This window comes from Aplysia californica, unplaced genomic scaffold (genome assembly GCF_000002075.1).
Source record: "Aplysia californica isolate F4 #8 unplaced genomic scaffold, AplCal3.0 scaffold00248, whole genome shotgun sequence".
Lineage (NCBI taxonomy): Eukaryota > Metazoa > Mollusca > Gastropoda > Aplysiida > Aplysiidae > Aplysia > Aplysia californica.
Window position 1 is genome coordinate 543,443 of NW_004797518.1, and position 18,912 is coordinate 562,354.

General features: G+C 41.1%; 2 protein-coding genes across 2 annotated transcripts in view; one reads left to right on the forward strand and one right to left on the reverse strand.

Annotated features, from left to right (window-relative positions):
- Window positions 1–1,022, forward strand: part of LOC101852935 (U4/U6.U5 tri-snRNP-associated protein 1) — a 27,483-nt gene extending 26,461 nt beyond the window's left edge. The window contains exon 21 of the mRNA XM_005100458.3: window positions 160–1,022. Within this exon, the coding sequence (XP_005100515.1) occupies window positions 160–184 (25 nt within the window). The 3' untranslated portion in view covers window positions 185–1,022. The remainder of the gene's footprint in view (window positions 1–159) is intronic.
- Window positions 1,023–11,742: 10,720 nt separating this feature from the next.
- LOC101856029 (TNF receptor-associated factor 6) lies at window positions 11,743–14,123 on the reverse strand. The gene has a single exon (XM_005100472.3). It carries the CDS (start codon window positions 13,097–13,099, stop codon window positions 11,963–11,965), a length of 1,137 nt encoding a protein of 378 aa, XP_005100529.1. The 5' UTR covers window positions 13,100–14,123; the 3' UTR covers window positions 11,743–11,962.
- Between the last annotated feature and the right edge of the window lie 4,789 nt (window positions 14,124–18,912).

Here is an 18,912-nt window from a genome sequence, read left to right on the forward strand (position 1 = left end):
CACCTGGGTGAAGTAGGGAAAATTCGTGTAAAGTGCCTTTCGGGGGGGGTTACATATAACAGGGTTAGACTACTGTGCTTGCTTATGATATTTTTAGGAATTATATTTCTATGTTTGTAGACAATGTTTTAACTACTGTTTGTTTTCCTCTGTCCCCAGGAATAGCATCGTCAAACCGTCCTGATAATCACACACTTGCAAGGAGAAAGAATTTTGTTGTCTGGGTACAAATTTCCATGTTGTGCATCACGGATGTCTCAGTGTTAAAAAAGACTGTTCTCTTCAGAGAGAAAAGTCAGTACTTGTGTCTTCATGAATATACAGACACACCAGTCTATGACTCTAAATAAAACAGGACCAAAATAGATCAGTTTTAGTTTCAAGGCGACCCACAGACCAGTATCAGAAGATGTTCGCAGAATATACTTCCCTACCAATTTAATTTTAGTTTCAAGGAGACCCACAGACCAATATCGGGAGATGGTTGGGGGATGTACAATTTCCCTACGGAAAAGTTATTTCAATTCTAAATAACAGACTGGCTCCTAATTTTAATGATTATCATTATGTTAACCCTCTAAGTGTTGACAGCCAATTAAACCGGACGTAAGTTTCTTTCTGTTGTGCTGCGGCTGATTCGGCCATTAATTTGAGTCGCTATTTCCAATGTTATTAATATCTCCAAAAATTTCAACTCTCACAAATGAGCTCTACTCTCTATTTATATTCTATTTTCTGCAAATATAGGTTTATGGCCTTTACTTGCTCTGTATGCCTCTTCTCTCACATTTTCCAACATTTGGGTGAAATCATATAATTTCCCCTACACCACAGGTTTTATAGTTAGCGACACTTGGAGGGTTGAGAAAATTATTGTTAAAGTTTTGTTTTAACGTAGGAAAACCAATGTTATCATTTGTCACGTGCAGTAAAGCTCCTATGTTTGTACTGTAGTTATGGTCATTGTCATAAACAGTTTGATGTGTAAAAACAATTCTGAAATAAAAAACTGTTTAGTTTTATTGACCTACTTGTCTTCCTCTGTTGCCTGCCCACTTGTATATAATATTTGTTTGAATGGTAGTGGTTGGAGGGCAATGTGTTTTACCTGTCCCCGTGGTTTTATGCACCCTGCATAATTTAGCTAAATTTGATCATTTTTTGCATAATTTCTGATTATTTTCCTTTATCATTCTTAGTTTTAAAAAAACAGAATCGCATAGTTTCACATTTTTAGGCTCAGTTTGCATAATTTCAGAATTTTTCTTGCATAAAACGACGAGGACAGTTTTACTCGTTTGTGTAAGTACATCATGTACACATGTGAGGAGTCCACTGGAAAAACGGGAATAGTCACAAACTGAAAATCGTGAGGGTACTTCTGTTCAACTGTTGGTTGATTATTGTTGTTTGTACAATCATAACAATAAACCACCAATCAAACAGACAGTGCCACTGACTGTAGTGTCTTTAGGCCATTCCCAAAGGGGGGACATTTCTCGTTCAAGCATAGTAGAATTGTAAATGGGCTGACTCATGTCGCGCTCATAACTGCCTGATCTACAACAGGGAACTGCTGCTTTTTCTTTCCTGATCCTTACTATTGTCATTTTCTTCTACTTCTTTTGTATGTTTGTCACTCTCTTTTGACCTGCTAATTCCGGGGTGCCTTGATAGTCGAAGCAGACCTTGTCCTGTTGAAGCTAGAGAGGTGAGCAGTCTTCTAAGTCTGATTCCCTGTAAAGACTATTCTGTTGACACCCACCCCTTAGCACTCATATGACCTTATGCAGTTGCGAGCGCCGTAAAACCCTCTACTATATATATAATGATAAACAGACATGAAGTTATGAGTTCACAAGCTTTTAAAATTGACACCCTCACAATTTCCAGTTTGTGACGAGGTCCGTTTTTCCCGTGAACTCCTCGTGTATTCTCTAATTTTACTCCTTTAACAACACGATTTGGATATCGTGGGGGGTGTGGGCTGCATCGACCTTGTCTGTTTGGGCCAACTTGGACTGGAGAGAGATAGATACAGTATCCCTGCAGATAGACGGAGACACTCAATAAACGAACTCCCAACTCAGGAATCAAACTCACATCTTTTGTGTGCTATGGAGAAGAGCTTTACAGTAACAACATCACCACAGCCACGCATTCTAGATTTGTAGCGAGTTTGCATGCATTGCAAAATATGTTTGGTTATTAATTCGAATTCGGTCACTTTTGCATTACATTACATTCCATGTGATGTATGTCTTAAATTTGTGCTAGTGACGTAACTTGACATTAGTAGATCTAGGTAATTTTTAGAAGTTCCATGTCACCATCAACACAATCTAGATCATTTAGGTGACACATTGCTTTGACCCTGCCTGAAGGGCCAAACCATTCTGAGAGGGATTCTCTCCTACTCCTTCCCAGCAGGCAGACGGAGTTACCGAGTTACCGTACTCGATTATTAGAATTGAAAAAAAAATTGACGAAAAATTTATTTTTTTAAAATGCCACACGAGAATCAACACTAGTAGTAAGTGATGGTAAGCAAAGCAATAGATCTATTGTTTGTTGCAGTTGGTTGTTTTTATCTTTTTTTCTGAAGGGAGGGGGGGGGTAGGAAGTTTCGTTTTGCACTCAGATAATAATGATAATAATACTAATAAATAGCATTTGTATAGCGCATGTCACCACTCGAAAGCAGGCTCTATGCTCTTTACACTATACTGTTACCCCAGCAGACCATAGAACACTCAGAAACATTCTCAGCTTTCCGGGAAGCATACAGTGCAAGCAGCTGCTTAAGCGCTCAAACATTAATAAACTGACAAGATCTTTCACTGTCTATAGCTGGGTACCCATTTTCACCTGGGTGAAGTAGGGAAAATTCGTGTAAAGTGCCTTTCCCAAGGACACAACGTCGGGCCCGTGGCTTGAACCCCGAACCCGCAACCTCACGATTACGAGTCCGGTAGCCTAACCACTAGGCCACCGACGCCAAGATGGTTGTATAATAACCCAAAGGCCTATTATTTCTTGTGGGTTTTTTTAGAGTTGTGAAGGGTGGGCCATTTACTTGGCCCAGTATTTAGAAATAATCTGGCCACTGCCAGGCTTGCAACCTAATCCTTCGTAACAGCCTAAAACAGAATTAGGCAAGGCAGTTAAGGGGTTAAAGTAAAACAATTGCAAAGCTTTAGTCGCCTTAAATAAAGTTAAATCGTAAATGTTTTCAATTGGCCAGCATTAATAAGGTGGAAATCCTGCTGTTTTCTTGTCGACTTGGTATCTGAAGTCGGCATAAGCCTCAAGTCATCAATCACCTTAGCCTAATTAACGATTGAAGAGAAAGGAAACTATTTATGACTCCCCCCCCCCCCCCCCCCCCCCCCCAAATCAGCAAGGGGCTCGCGGGAAGCTAATTATTTAAAAAGGAAGGAAACGATTTTTTGTCTTTTCCTCGTCAGCAATGAGGCCTTGTCGTTAGCTAAGTTGGTACATGCGTCACTGGATTATGGTTTGGTTACCTTGGTTCGAATCCTGGGTTGTTTGGGGGGGGGGGGGGTTGTAAGTGTTTTACGGCACTCGCAACTGCATACGGTCATGTAGCGCGCGTAACATACTAAACATTTTCAATGAAAGGAAATTTTGAACTTTGCCTGAGTGGCGGGCGAAGCCTACTCTTAGCGACTTTAGACCACCAATGGATCTTTAACGTGCGCAACTTGCACACGGGACCTCCGAGATTTTTCGCCTTTGTCCGAGAAGGCTAGGTGTAGATCTTTCCTATCAGAAGATCAAGGGTGTGGCTGAAAGACGGCAGTAAGAAGAAGTGGAGGACTAGCAGTAGAAAGGCTGCAAAAAGAGTCATGGGCCCAGGGGAGGGTGCAAAGGAGGTGATAGGATTGGAGCAGAAAGTGGAGACGAAAACAGATGACAGAACATTGCTAGAGAGTAGGAAAAGAGGTGAAAGAAGACAATTTTAGAGAATAAAATTTCCGTCGCTACCCGGATGAGAGGCAAACACCTTAACCCTCTGCTCTAGGCCACGAGAACCCCCTTCGAATCCATAATGGGGTGTTCTTGAACGTGATTTGAATAGGAGTTTTCCTGGCTCTCCGTGGGCGTGCCGTAAGCACAGTTTTACCTGCCGGACTGCGGTGCGATGGCCCTGGTTTGAATCCCCAATTAGGGTTATCTTGAACTTAGATTTTGGGGGGAGTTTTCAAAGTTTCCCACTCACTAGGCTATAGGCAGGTCATATCGGAGATGGACGTTACATTCCGGGGTCCTGCCACCTAAACAGCCTTACGGTGGGGGTGTTGAAAGGGACGTTAAACCCAAGAATTTTCTATCTCACTAAAACGCAAGGACTGTTGCGGGCAAACAATACATGTACATGTCTTAATTACAGCATTCTACGATCAAAATCTAAATTGGCGAACTCTTTTCGGTGCTCAGATTTTCGAGCAAAGGCCCCTTTAAAAAAAAGCAGAAATATAAATCCCCGAAGTCTTCCTACTTCATGACCCTACAGTCACAGCGAGTTCAAAGCCGAGAATGTAACTGTTTTAAACACCACACAGCTGTATTTGTTTATCAAAATACTAAAATAGACATTCTCAATTTATTATTTTTTTATTTTTTTTTTCGATCAAGTTTATTTTGACTATGAGGGGGAAAATCTTAATACTAATAGAAGCCATGAACGACGTGTTTACTTAGGTTCAAGTCTGGGACGATTTTTCTCCAAAGAAGTTATTTGCTTTTTCTTATCAAACGCGCAATCTACAGGAAATCGTAGTGATCAAAACCCAAACACCGGTTTAAATGCCTATTGAGTAGTTAATACAAGCGGGGTCGTGGTTGCATATCTTGCAAGAGCTCGTGTTTTTATGTTCACAGACATTCCCAATGCTGGTCATTGATTCTGGCAAGATATTTATAGAGCTTATCGATCGCAAAATATTGATAGGAATAGCTCGCAAGAGAATTAATTACAGTTGGTGCTGCGGGGTTTTCTACGCAACGTTTGTTGAAGAGGGAATTACATCATTATTTGATGAGCTTTTTATTTGATTTCATTTTTTTTAAAATGAAAATCTTAATCATTTTCTCCTCATCAGTTCGTCGATAAGTGAATCAGTTTATCCTGGATGGTGGAGAAATACACGTGAAATGGAATATTAAACATTTTGAATTTTAGCTGAATTTCTGTATAGAACAACAGGAAATTCAACGATTGTTATGGTTCACTATGAAGAAATAAGGGAGTGGGTCCTGGGGTAAAACTTTATAAAGCACAAAAAGCAAATACAGTCAGACAGGTATATCAACGATACCAACCAATTCCCATTCAAATCTAATCTAAAAAAGGAATTTAAAAACAAATTCAGCAAATAAAATACACCTCCACTTTTTAAAAGTAATTTAGGTTCTCACTTTTAGCATAGGGCAGGAAACATGTATACATATAAGCAGCGTAGCCTTCTGTCCCAAAAAGAAAAAACAATTCTCCTCTTTTGAAGTAATGACCTTACCGAAAAATGCAGAGTAGGTCAAACGTGGCCATAAAATAGTTTTAATCAAAACATCTGTGAGGTAAACCGGAAGTTCAACTCTACTGAAAATTCAACAAAAGTAGAGTCTTTCATAATTTACCGCCTTTCATGCAAGGATGGCGTCACGGCTGGCAAACGAATATATCTAATGTATGTGCCTGAAAATTTAATTTGTATTGAGGTTTCCTTTACGTCATTCACGTCCGCAAACGTAATGAATTCAGAATACGTAGGCGTTTATTACAACTGCCCAAAGCACGAGGTTGTCTAGTGTAAGGTGGCAAGTCTGATTTCTGAGAGAGATGGTGCATTTTCAATAGTTGATAATCACCCTGCAAAGACAGAGGCACGTGAGTTCTAGTGTAAAGTGCGTCATCATCATTCGCCTTTTCCACCCTGGTATTGAGTGTAAGCCGCCAAGAAGGGCTCTTCACCTGTTTCTGTTCTGGGTGATCTTCTCCACCTCCAACCAGCTGTGTCCTATTCTCTAGATCTCGCTCCAATGTGAATCTCGGCATTCCTCTCTTTTTCCTCTCTTGGAGGTCCCATCTTAAGCTTTGTCTTGCCACGTTGTTGGCTGGCATTCTGTGTGTATGTACAATCCATTGCCATCTTGTCTTTTTATTTTGGCCTCATGGTCAATTATTTGTTGTTTGGTTCGCTTTAATAATCCAACTATTCTGATGGTGTACAGCCAGTGGATTTTCATGATCTTCCTCAGGCAACCATTGATGAAGGACTGTAATTTGTTTAAAGCGCATAGCAGTCTGTAAGTCTGTATGTTCCTTGAGACATTGTTGATTGTATTCTCAGAAAAAAGAGGAAACCCAATTAATAATAAGATTAACTAGCCGGTCAGAGGGCTCTCACGTACGCACTTTCGTTGTACAGGACACTTGAAATATCGCTCAAACTACAGTTAGTGACGTATGTACCGTTGTACCACGCTGGCTCAAAAAGACCAGTCCCAATTTGATACAACTCGCTACTTAAGAATTACAAAGTTCTATCTTTTCAGTTCTCAGTTTTTAAAATAATTGACATTAAAAGTTTTGATTTTCACAACATGTCAAGCTTTTTTTCAATGCAACTCTTGATAACGACTCCGAATATTCTTACGATTTTGATATAGCAGATAGAACATTTGGTTTCTGACCTCATGGTCTTAGTAACTCAAAACGGGCAGAAATGTCAGATAAAACGTTTTAATTCTAAGATAGCGAACTGTAACGCAAGTCATTCCATCACGCAGTAAATCCCATTCAAAATAATCAAAGTTCTAATCTTTGGAATAGGAGTTACATAATAAGCGACACCATTTAGAAGTGTTATCATGTAGGCCAGTGTGACGTAGAAGACCGGATAGAGACTTAATGCGTGTCTCTGAAGCTTCCTTAACACTAGGTAGGCTACATTGCACTGATACATCAGGGACTTCATATCGTTGGCCAGCTGTTAAAATCTACTAAGCCCAACATTTTAATATATTATTTTAAATTGCAGTTTCTCCATCTGTGGTATGGCTTGCATGTGCTTAAGAAATAATTTGTCTAAATACACAAATTCTAATCGTTGAGAAGAGCAAGGAAAAATGCATAATGTAGGTACACTTGTAAAATAATGAAACGGTCTTTTTAAAATTCTATCTCCTGAAAAAAAATGGCTTTCAGGGCTTAGCGCATTTGAGCAGTTTACCGACGATATACGCCAGTTCAGTTGCCTGAGTGGAAATCGTTGTATAAAAAGGGTGAAAGCATCAGCCGCAAATACGTAACTTAAGAGGATGTTGAGAAACAATGGGAAGGCAATTTCCATTTCCTGACATAAACTATGTTACCTTAATTTTTCTTACGCGTTCATACTTGCTCTCATGCAGTGTTTTTCAAAACGCAGCCGGATGACGCGGTTAAAGAAACCCTTTTTTTTACACTTGAGCAACAAAATCGAATGTTTCAGTGGCTTGATACAAAAGTCACCGCTTTGCCATATCTTTATTTCCTTTGCTTAAAACCTGACCATTTAAAATTGAAACGAAAATACGAAATATTACTAACCATTCCTGCCACCTTTTTGTTTCATGTACATTTTAAAATTGTTTGCATTACATAGCTCACTTTACGTTTCACTTTTGCCTTCCGGTGGCTGTTCGTACATAATATGCGGTTTATTACTGTTTGCCTCCCCTTCCCTCCCCGAAGCCAATCAATTGTGAGTCCATAGACATAAATAATCATGCAGGGATGCACTCGCAAAAAATGCTTTTCACGTTCTTATCCTCGAATCTAACAACAAACAGGTGCGTTTTATTGTGCCTGATTTCTTTTTGATTTTTTTTTTGGATATAATTAAAAACAGGTCACAAAATATGATAAGCTTTCGAAAAATAGTGTGTAGGCTTCTGAAAATAAACTAAAAACTTCATTTTTTTTTTTTTTAAATCCTGGCCTGCACAGAGAATTGAAGCCTCACTAATCAGCATGCTCTTGTTGTTGCTGCTGTTGCTGATGCGGTTGCTGCTGCTGTTGTTGTTTTTGGTGTTGGTGGTGTTAGTGGTAGTGGTGGTGGTGGTGGCAGTTGTAGTGGTGGCATTGGTGGTGTTGGTGATGGTGGTGGTGCTGCTGTTTCTGCTGCTGCTACTGTTGTCGTTGATGTTCCACTGGATATGCTGTAATATACATGCAATTTTGCCAATTATTTTGAAGGTCGAACTCTTGTTTCCCCGCCAGTACAGGGCTGAGAGGAAACATTGGAGCAAGAACATAAAATGTAAAATCTGCCGGGCCCAGTTTGGACGCAGACCTTGGACTCCGCTAAGCTGTGCAAGTTCGTATCCCATCATGCCTCAACAGCCGGCCCAGTAAGCTTGGACCGCATAAAAATCGTTAAAATGACCAATTCTACTTAATATAATTAAAGCAGTTTGTTTTCTAAACGGTAAAATAAAACGTTCGAGTATAGTATTCATTCATACACTAAACAGGAATCAAGATTTACACTTTGAAAGTGTGAGCACACCTCTTTTCTACGTAAAAGAGACAGAAAAAGAGGGTTTAACGATTTTAAAGAAACAATGCTAATGAAAGAACCGTTTTGAATGCATAATAACTGTAGATGTATTGGAAGCTCGCCCCATAAAAACAAAATAAACACACACGCACGCGCACGCACACACACACACACACACACACACACACACACACACACACACACACACACAATGTGCCGACAGCTCATGATACAATAATTTATTTGTAAAACATTCACCTATGACACAGACACATGGATGCTCAAAAGCGTGAAGTACATGCACTATGATATTGCAATAAATATTGTGAACAGGTTTAGCAAAAAACAGGTAGAAAATAACTGCTACCACATTGTCTTAGTACATAAGAGGATACAGTACTATAACATGATACAGGATATTACTGTTTATAACGAGATGTGGATATTTTGCGTATTTCAAAAAGATCACGGCTCATTGGTCATTCGACGATGCTCGCAGACCACAGAATTATAATAATAAGTATAGCATTCTGTGTTGCAGACACGCTGTTGGGGGAGGGGGGGGCATCATTATTTAAACCGATTCTTTTTCTATATCCGAAGCTGTAAAAAGCAGGCATCGCCATGCATACTGAGAAATAATATGTAAATTCGTGTTTCTGATTTAACTTATGTGTGATTGTTCGATTTGTGCCTCAGCATTGCTTTTGGTCTGCTACTCATCGGACATGCCATTGTCCGGTACGTCCTTAAAAATGTAGCAATGTCTCTGTTAAAACAGAGAGAGAGAGTAGGCTAAAGAGAAGAACAGCAACAATGATTGGACTGGCGTCTGTGTTGTAGAGGCTAAGCACTTTGCCGTAGCACGCAGAATACATGAGTTCGATCCCTGGTTTGGAAAGGGGGGGGGGGTTATAAAGTATCTGTCCTTCTGCTGAGATGTTGTATCCCTCTCAGTTCGGTTGGCCCTGCCTGCATTTACGTTGCAATAACAGCTGGGCAGAGTGTTACCGTCTCAGTCTACAGACGCAAAGAGAATAGTATATACCAGGACGACATACTACATGTATTATCATAGTGTTAAGAGAAAAAAAGTTTAATTTTAACATTGTCTCATTGTAGGCAGTTGGTGGTCAGCTATGGACACAGGGGACCTTTTTTAAAGTGCAGGTTATCCGTATACATGTACGCTAAGAGAAAGTATTCAGTAGAATATAATATGTCAGAGCATAAATGACGTTTCGTAATTTTTGTTACAAATGGACACAGAAGCGTAATTTGACAAGCCAAAACGTCCTTAAAGACGTGACTTATACTTATAGATACATTTGAGGCAGCGAGAAAGAGGAGAGAGAGAGAGAGAGAGAGAGAGAGAGAGAGAGAGAGAGAGAGAGAGAGAGAGTCAGACAGACCGACAGACAGACAGACAGATAGACAGACAGACTGACAGATAGACAGACAGACAGACAGACAGACAGGCAGGCAGGCAGGCAGAGTGAGACACACAGAGAGAGAGAGAGAGAGAGAGAGAGAGAGAGAGGGAGAGAGAGCAGAGAGAGGGCAGAGGGAGACAAAGAGACAGAGAAGGGAGGAGAGAGAGAGAGAGAGAGAGAGAGAGAGAGAGGGAGAGGGGGGGTAGAGAGAAAGAGAGAGAGAGAGAGCGAGACAGAGAGAGGGGGGGTGAAAATAAAGGAAAAGAAGGAGCGTGAACGTGCATAAGTGGACGCGAGAGAGAGAGAGAGAGAGAGAGAGAGAGAGAGAGAGAGAGAGAGAGAGAGAGAGAGAAAGGGGGGGGGGGAGAAAGGGGGAGAGACATAAAAAAGAAAGAGAGGGAGGGGAGAACGATAGAGAATTGGGGAGGGAGGGTGAGAGAAGAAACAAATCTCAGCAGTTTACATTGAATTGTTGCAGTTTACATTGAATTGTTTCAGTTTACTGCCTTCTTCCGTCGTAGACAGAATTATGTGAGCAAACTTCAACCCGCTATTTCTGAAACACATTTTTAATCAACCTGAGAGGGTTTCCACATTTTCAAGCAATATAGTACAAGTGTATTATGCATCATCATGACAGCTCAATCAAAAAGTTACCAATCAAAGATGCGAATACCATAATTACTTGTAAAAGTACTCTTTTGTTATCTTTTTTTTTAAAGAACTCAATGTATCCCAAGAACCCATGCGCCTTGCTGTATCTAAACTCAAGTACCATGTACCGAGCAAGGTTTACAGAAAGTATAATATTATGGATCTATTTTATTTAGGTATATGGTCGCTTTTAAGCACAAGGGCGCTATCCCGAAAAATGCTGTTTTGAGAAAATCGAAGGTAAAGTGTTTGACCCGTGTTCAGTTTCTTTAAAAGACAAAGAGAGTTTTCTCTATAACCAAACAAATATACACACCAATGAAACCAAACTTCTCCTATAGGTATAGCATTTCCCACTTTTGGTGCAGGTCAAGATTTCTGGAAACCCCTGAAATCTGGGTTAGCCCGCTTGTCCTTAAAAGCGACCATATTCACATCTCTGACGTGTCTAGTACTGATTTAACTGGGGGGGGGGGGGTTCGTTCAAATTTTACACTACACAAATAGCAGGATATTGTGTCAATTAGAAAAGAGGCAGCAATCGGTTTCTCCGACTGGGGACTGCATGAGTTGAGAGGAAAGTCGGGCCTAGCTAGGACCAAGGCTCAAATCTCCGTGTTGCTTCTGAAGTACAAAGCTGAGTGTGCTGCGACCAGCTCGGCTTTATATGAAATGTTTGGGTTTAAAAAAAATGAAAGTAGAGAGTAGCCGCCGTTTCGAACTGCTTGGCCTATTGTACAAAACCCTGGGTCACCATAGGTGGTTGGGGCGGCCGGGGGTGGGGGTGGGGCACAGAGAGGCCGCAGTCGTTTCTCTCAAAAACAGGAAACAGCTAGTTGTGATCGTTGCGGACTTTGAAGTCACGGGAAGCTATACACTTTCAAGTAGTATATTTGATTGTGATAACTCCAGCCAAAAGTAACCACTCAGAGACGTGAATACCATTTCCAAACTGTTATCTCTTTCACTTTGTTTTGGGTAGTTTTTTTCTTTTTTTTTTTCTTTTTTTTTTTGGAGGGGGGGGGGTCAGAATGGATTTTGAAAGTCTCCCAATGGCCTACCAAAAATAGTAACCAATCAGACATGTATATTATCAGTACCAAGCTGTTATTTATTTTGCTTTGTTTTATTGGAGTTTTGTTCAGAATGGTTTGTTATACATGTAATTGTTAAAAGTCTCCCAAGGGACAGTATTCCCTGCACATTTAAACCATGTACCTATTGCGTATGTGTGTTGAGCAATCCATTACCGTATTATATTATTTACATGGCAGTGTATACCAGACCATGGGTGCGGTGGGCGGGGCGCTAACCCTCCACTACACGCCTACACCCCTGACAACGTAGCACACACTGCAGCCAGCAGCCAAGAGTCACCCTCTGGGCAGCGGAGAACCAATTGCTGGCGTAGGCCGTAGCTAGAAGCATGTGAACGTCGTGGTCGCTGATTAGCTGAGCCGCTGAGGAGGCCGAGACAAAGCCCCACTCGTAACATCTTTTCACAGCTTGAAACACAAGGTCGCTGTCAAGGTGTTTAGGTTTGCGGAGAAGGTAACGAGCTATGAGAAGTGACAGCTTTCCAACTTCTTCGGGGATTTCTGAACTCTGTTCTTCATATGTGTTGGCAACATTGATGTAGTAGTATGAATTTGCATAGTCCCTTTGAAACCTATCAGAAGCTCTACTTTCAATAACACTGTCCCTTTGAGAGAAATCAGTGGTTGCCGATTCACTAGATCTGTATCGATCTTCCAGTTCACTTTTCATTTTCCTGTTCTGGGAATAGAGATAAGAGTTCCTACTGTGAGCTTCGTGTAGATCATCCAATAAACGACCAACTTGTTTCTCCAGCGAACCAATCCGTGACAGAAGACGCATCACCTGCCCTGTTGAAGTAAGAGCCGAGTAGGGCGACCTCAGAAGGAAGTCCGAGAGACTGTTTCGTCCATCGGCGGTGGGAAAGGACAAATATCCACTGCTTGAAGAGCGTTTGAGGACAACACTATTATCTTCCTCCGAGTCTTGCTCTATGGATGTATTGATACCAACACAATTCATCTGATGGGACGGGAGCTGATAGCGAAGCACGTCCCCACTACAAACGCTGCAAGTCACTGACACAAAAGCACACGTCTGTAGATGAGTTTCTTCTTTGTCTAATATAAACACTTCCTTGCAGCCTCGCGGCTTGTTCGTGCACGTAACTTCCAAACATCCTATCAGGTTCCGAAGAGAAAGAATAGGTTTCGGCGAATCCCGATGAACTTCTGACCGACACTCCGGACAAGAACTGACCGCTGGACGGGTTAACCAGGTCGTGATACACACGTGACAGAAACTATGACCACACGGGGTAAGAACGGCCGACTCAAGTACACCACCACATATTGCACAAACCAAGTTGGGATCCACAGATTTTTGAAAGCGCGTTGTGGCATACCCCATGACTAAAAGTTATCTCAGTGTCCGAGGCTAGACTAGAACTGACACGAAAAATTAGCTTCAAGTTGAGTAACGTGTCTCGTTCCTTTGCACTCGACGGGAGGACGTCATTAGTCACGTTTACCTAGATCGTCTGCAGCGACAGAGAAGGACATACAGACAGCAGACGACAGTTTATGACCTGTTTCCCTCTCGCCGCCAAGAAGCAGACATTGGGTGTAGCTCGTTCCAGTAGTATCTCTACCTGGCGCCTGGTCCAAGCGTGAGAATTATTTATGGTGGCCTCGTAAAACGACAGACGGCGCGCTAGAAATTACACTGTGAATAATTTAGACAAGTTCTCCGACATGGCACCGTCTCTTTCCTTGAATCTCCGAGAACACTTGTGCACTCCACTACAGATAATCAATTACACACAAAAAAAGGTATATGAACAATTGCACTCTTGTCAGAACTGAACTTATGTAACTTTTTTTTTTACTACACAAAAGTTGGAAACGCTTTCAGAAAGCTGTCTGAGCTGAGTAATCACGGGGAGCCTACAACAACAAAAAAGAATAGAAAAGACGGGAAAAGCCGCTGACACCCTGTCCGTCGTTATGTCGACACTGTAAATTTATTGTTCCATAATATATTTAATTGTTCGAATCGTATTCTTTCTACGAAAACGGAGTCATTAAAACACATGTAACAATAGCAGTAGCATTGCATTCTTTCAACTAAAGCAGAACTAGCTAAAGAATGAGAAAGGATTTGCGAAATACATTAACACTCCCATGAGCTATTCACAACTATCCTCAATTGAAATAAACTGGTCTTGTAATGGTTATTGGGGGAGGAGATTGACGGACTAAGCTGTTGGGAAATGAAGAGGGAAGACCAGAATAATTTAGAATCGCAACGCAGCTACGTGGTCACATCAATATACAAATGTCAAGTAGCCAATCTTTCCGGTTTGCATTGGAGCAATTTACGACCATACATTTGAAAACGCATGTGCTGTACTTACTTGTCCCTGTGGTTTTATGCACCCCACATAATTTAGCAAAATTTGATCATTTTTTGCATAATTTCTGATTATTTTCCTTTACCATTCTTTGTTAAAATTAACAGAATCGCATAATTTCACCTTTTTGGGCTCAATTTGCATAATTTCAGCATTTTTCTTCTTGCATAAAACGACGGGGACAGACTTACAGACATTGTACAACAGCAGTCTTGAACTTCACCTGCCCTTTATATTTTAAAGAAATCTTATTACAACGGTTGCATCCTGTCAGAGTTTTCTCCAAAGAGTCTCTCTTGTGGAAAATTTCGCGAGAATCTCTTATGCGAGCAAAAACGCAAGTTATGTATGGTACACTTTTGACCCTAAGACAACGCTATCCAACAGAAGCAGCCAGAATACAAGAGCACGTTAAGATTTTGACTAAAGAGAACCACATCGACACAAGGCTAGACAGACAGGCGGAAACAACAAAGCAGAGAAAGAAAAGTAGGACTTACCAGTGGCGCCTCCAACCACCCACAGAGTACATTATTATGAACTGATTAAGATAGATGTACGCTGACTCAAACAATTGGGCTGGCCTATAATATGTCATCATTGCGATCAGGTCAGGGCCTAAAGTCACACAGGGGAGAGTGTATTTGTCAAACGGAAACCACTAAGCATCTATTTGGTCTCAGCAAGACATGGTTCAATGAGCTATCAAAAAGACACATAAAAAACGAAGCACACACACACACACACACACACACACACACACACACACACACACACACACAAGCAAACAAATCAGTTACAGATAAAGAAGACAGAAAAATTAGACAGAACATTAACACATTCATTCAGGTGAGTTCAAGCTTTCATCAACTCATAGATCTAAGTACCGTACATATTTTTACCATGAGGGCCGCCACCATCATGCATATTTTTTTTTAAAAACAAGAAAGAAGAGACAAACAAACAGAAAAAAACCCGCACCGGTAACAAATGCACTGGTCAGAGCGACCTGTTTCACTAAAATAGCTTGCAAGAACCACAGACGCCATCTGAATTAATGTGCCCGTGCCTGAATGCACACACAAAATGTTTAGTTTGTTCAATATCGCATAAATAATAGTTACGTCGCAGGATGCTGTGTAACTATTAAAAACCGTTCTGGTGGGGAAAAGAGGCGGGATGGGGATACAAAGGCATATATGCAGACGGTAGAAACAATAGGTAGCCATAATTATTATTCTATTGCGGACAAGGGAATGGTTTGAGGGGACAAAGACACTGGCAGACACGGACGCAGAATGCAGTAAATTGGAGCAGGTAGTGTTGATGATACTGTGTGTGTGTGTGTGTGTGTGTGCGTGCGTGCGTGCGTGTGTGTGTATGTGTGAGAGAGAGTGCGTTTGTATGTGTGTGTGTGTGTGTGTGTGTGTGAGAGAGAGAGAGAGAGAGAGAGAGAGAGAGAGAGAGAGAGAGAGAGAGAGAGAGAGAGAGAGAGAGAGAGAGAGAGAGAACTAAAGAGGAAAAGGGAGAGGGGTGTGGTTGGTGACAGGTGAAATTTGGGAGGGAGAAATGGGGAGATGGAATAGATTGATACCCCTTTCAACACTTCAATATTATTTTAAAAGGCCGGTCCTCCAAATTCAACGTCCAACTTTGATAGAACCGAGCCGAATCGACAGAAAGTCGCTAAAAATATTTTCATAAAAACCCAACTTTAGTTTAGAACTCCAGGTTGGGAATTTGAACAAGGGTCTTTCGCTCCGTATTCCAACAGGATAACAACTGAGCTAACGGTACGCATTCTGATTATATAGTCTCAATGAGTAGAGAGGCAAAGGCGAACAGGGCAGTTAATGGAGTCAGGCTGAACAAAGATTTTTTACAGATTGTCTACAAATGTGTTCTCATTTTTTAACAATTTTAAAAAAATATAGAAAACATGGATATTCGTGAGCCGAATGTAGGCGAACTATCCATAGAATGAGCAATGGTCACCAAAAAAATTCTCTTCACAACATATTCTATGCTGTCAAAACATAATGATAAAGTGATGGTATCATATTTCAACCTGCATCAACACGATGACAACCCTGCCCCCACCACCTCCCACCCGCCCTTTTCCTTTTCTCCCATATAGACGCAAATACGCTTATTGGCTACATCCCAATCAAAAGCTATTAAAAAAGAGAAATAAAACTTTCCAGACTGAATATATTACCTGCATTATCATAACCTCAAACTATTCAAATAGCGCTTTAAAAGTTTAACCTCGTCACACTGGAAAAAAAAATATCCGCCAAAAAAAACCCAGAAATCTTTAAAAACGAAATGGGATAACGATAAACCCGAGACAGTGAAGTACTCCGACTCTATAGACTGTCAACATAGGGCTGTCTGGTGATTTTTTAAAGGATGACTAGCAGACGAATTTTGTAAGCTCCTCCCAACCCCATCTCTCTCTCTCTCTCTCTCTCTCTCTCTCTCTCTCTCTCTCTCTCTCTCTCTCTCTCTCTCTCTCTCTCTCTCTCTCCCCCTCTCTCTCTCTCTCTCGTTCTCTGTGTACTGTGTGTGTCTTCGTCTGTCTGTCTGTCTGCATGTCTGTCTGTCTGTTGCAGTTTCTTTCTTTCTTTCTTGTCACATAGCTTGCAGAGCGAACGCCAAACACGATAGAACTAAATTGCCCCCTGGCTAAAGCTTTTCGCTGTCAGCTTAGTAAAACTCGCGCACATAACACATACACCCATTTAGGTGATCGGGTGAAGCCATGGAACAGTGCTTGTCAACCTTCTATATAGACAGTGCCCACTTTTGCCACCTTTAAGAGAAAAAAAACCCATAAAAAAAACAACCAATGTCGTACCGCCCACCTGCAATGTACATATATATATATATATATATACTAAATATAATATATATATACTAAATGGGGGGGGGGGGCACTGAATAATATGCCTTCCTCTACTACGATGATCCCCATCATCCACTAAAATTACCAAATGGTCCATTAGCGAATTCTTCGCAGCTCTCTAACCCCGTTCTGTCATCTGCTTTTGTCTCCATTTTCTGCCCCCCCCCCCCTTGCCCCCTGCTCTGGCTTCCTGCCTAACTCTTTCTGCAGCATTTTTACTGATACTCCTTGGCTCTTTTTTACTGCTGTCTTTCAGCTACACCTCTGAATTTTTCGGATAAGGGCGAAAAAATCTCGGAGGTTTCGTGTGCAAGTTGCGCATCTTGATGGTCCTAAAATCAATTAGAGTAGGCTTCAGCCGCCACCCGGACATAACTCCAAATTAATTCCTACCGCACTGAAAATGTTTAATGTGCACCACGAGCTCATATGGTCACTTTTAAGGACAAGCGGGCTAACCCAGATCTGGGGGTTTCCAGAAATCTTGACCAACACCAAAAGTGGGCATTGCCCTATCTATAGGAGAAGTTTAGTTTCATTGGTGTGTATATTTGTTTGGTCATAGAGAAAACTCTCCTTGTCTTTTAAAGAAACTGAACGAGGGTCCTAAAACATTACCTTCAATTTTCTCAAAACAGCATTTTTCGGGATAGCCTCCTTGTGGTTAAAAGTGACCCAATGACATAAGGCAGTTGCGAGCTCCGTAAAACCATACAAAACTAGCCAATCACATTTTGTCGCTCACTGGCGGGTGATATCACTCATGTTGGCAAGCACTGCCATTGTAGAACGTCGCACATTAACCCTATCCGTACGTCGTGTTTTACTATCGTATCCATACGACGTGAGAAACTCTGTGCCACCACTTTCCAAAGACAAAATTTACTCGTTAATCCGATCCGAACTCTTTGTATAGCAGTCTGTCAAAATTATTTTCGAAAGATACTCAAAGTTTCAAAGAGATCTTCGAACTAGAAGTATTTTAAAATGTGAAGAATACAACCCCAGTGGTACAAAATGACCCCAGGGCGTAAGGATAGGGTGAACCATTCACGGGAGAACTTGCTCTATTATTTTTCTTTCGCTCTGTTTTGTTGTTGTTATTGTTGTTATAATCTTCAAATTGTACAAATCATTGACAGGCCAGGGAGCAAAATCAAGGTCGAGACGCAATCAATCTTACGGCCTTACATACTATAAGTTGTTTGTTTGTTTGCTTGCTTGTTTGTTTATTGGTTGGTTGGTTGGTTGGTTGGTTGGTTGGTTGGTTGGTTGGTTGGTTGGTTGGTTGGTTGGTTGGTTGGTTGGTTGGTTGGTTGGTTGGTAAAAATCGTGGTCGAAATGCAATCAAGGCTCATGTTACCAAACAAATCAGTTACAGATAAAGAAGACAGAAAAATTAGACAGAACATTAACACATTCATTCAGGTGAGTTCAAGCTTTCATCAACTCATAGATCTAAGTACCGTACATATTTTTACCATGAGGGCCGCCACCATCATGCATATTTTTTTTTAAAAACAAGAAAGAAGAGACAAACAAACAGAAAAAAACCCGCACCGGTAACAAATGCACTGGTCAGAGCGACCTGTTTCACTAAAATAGCTTGCAAGAACCACAGACGCCATCTGAATTAATGTGCCCGTGCCTGAATGCACACACAAAATGTTTAGTTTGTTCAATATCGCATAAATAATAGTTACGTCGCAGGATGCTGTGTAACTATTAAAAACCGTTCTGGTGGGGAAAAGAGGCGGGATGGGGATACAAAGGCATATATGCAGACGGTAGAAACAATAGGTAGCCATAATTATTATTCTATTGCGGACAAGGGAATGGTTTGAGGGGACAAAGACACTGGCAGACACGGACGCAGAATGCAGTAAATTGGAGCAGGTAGTG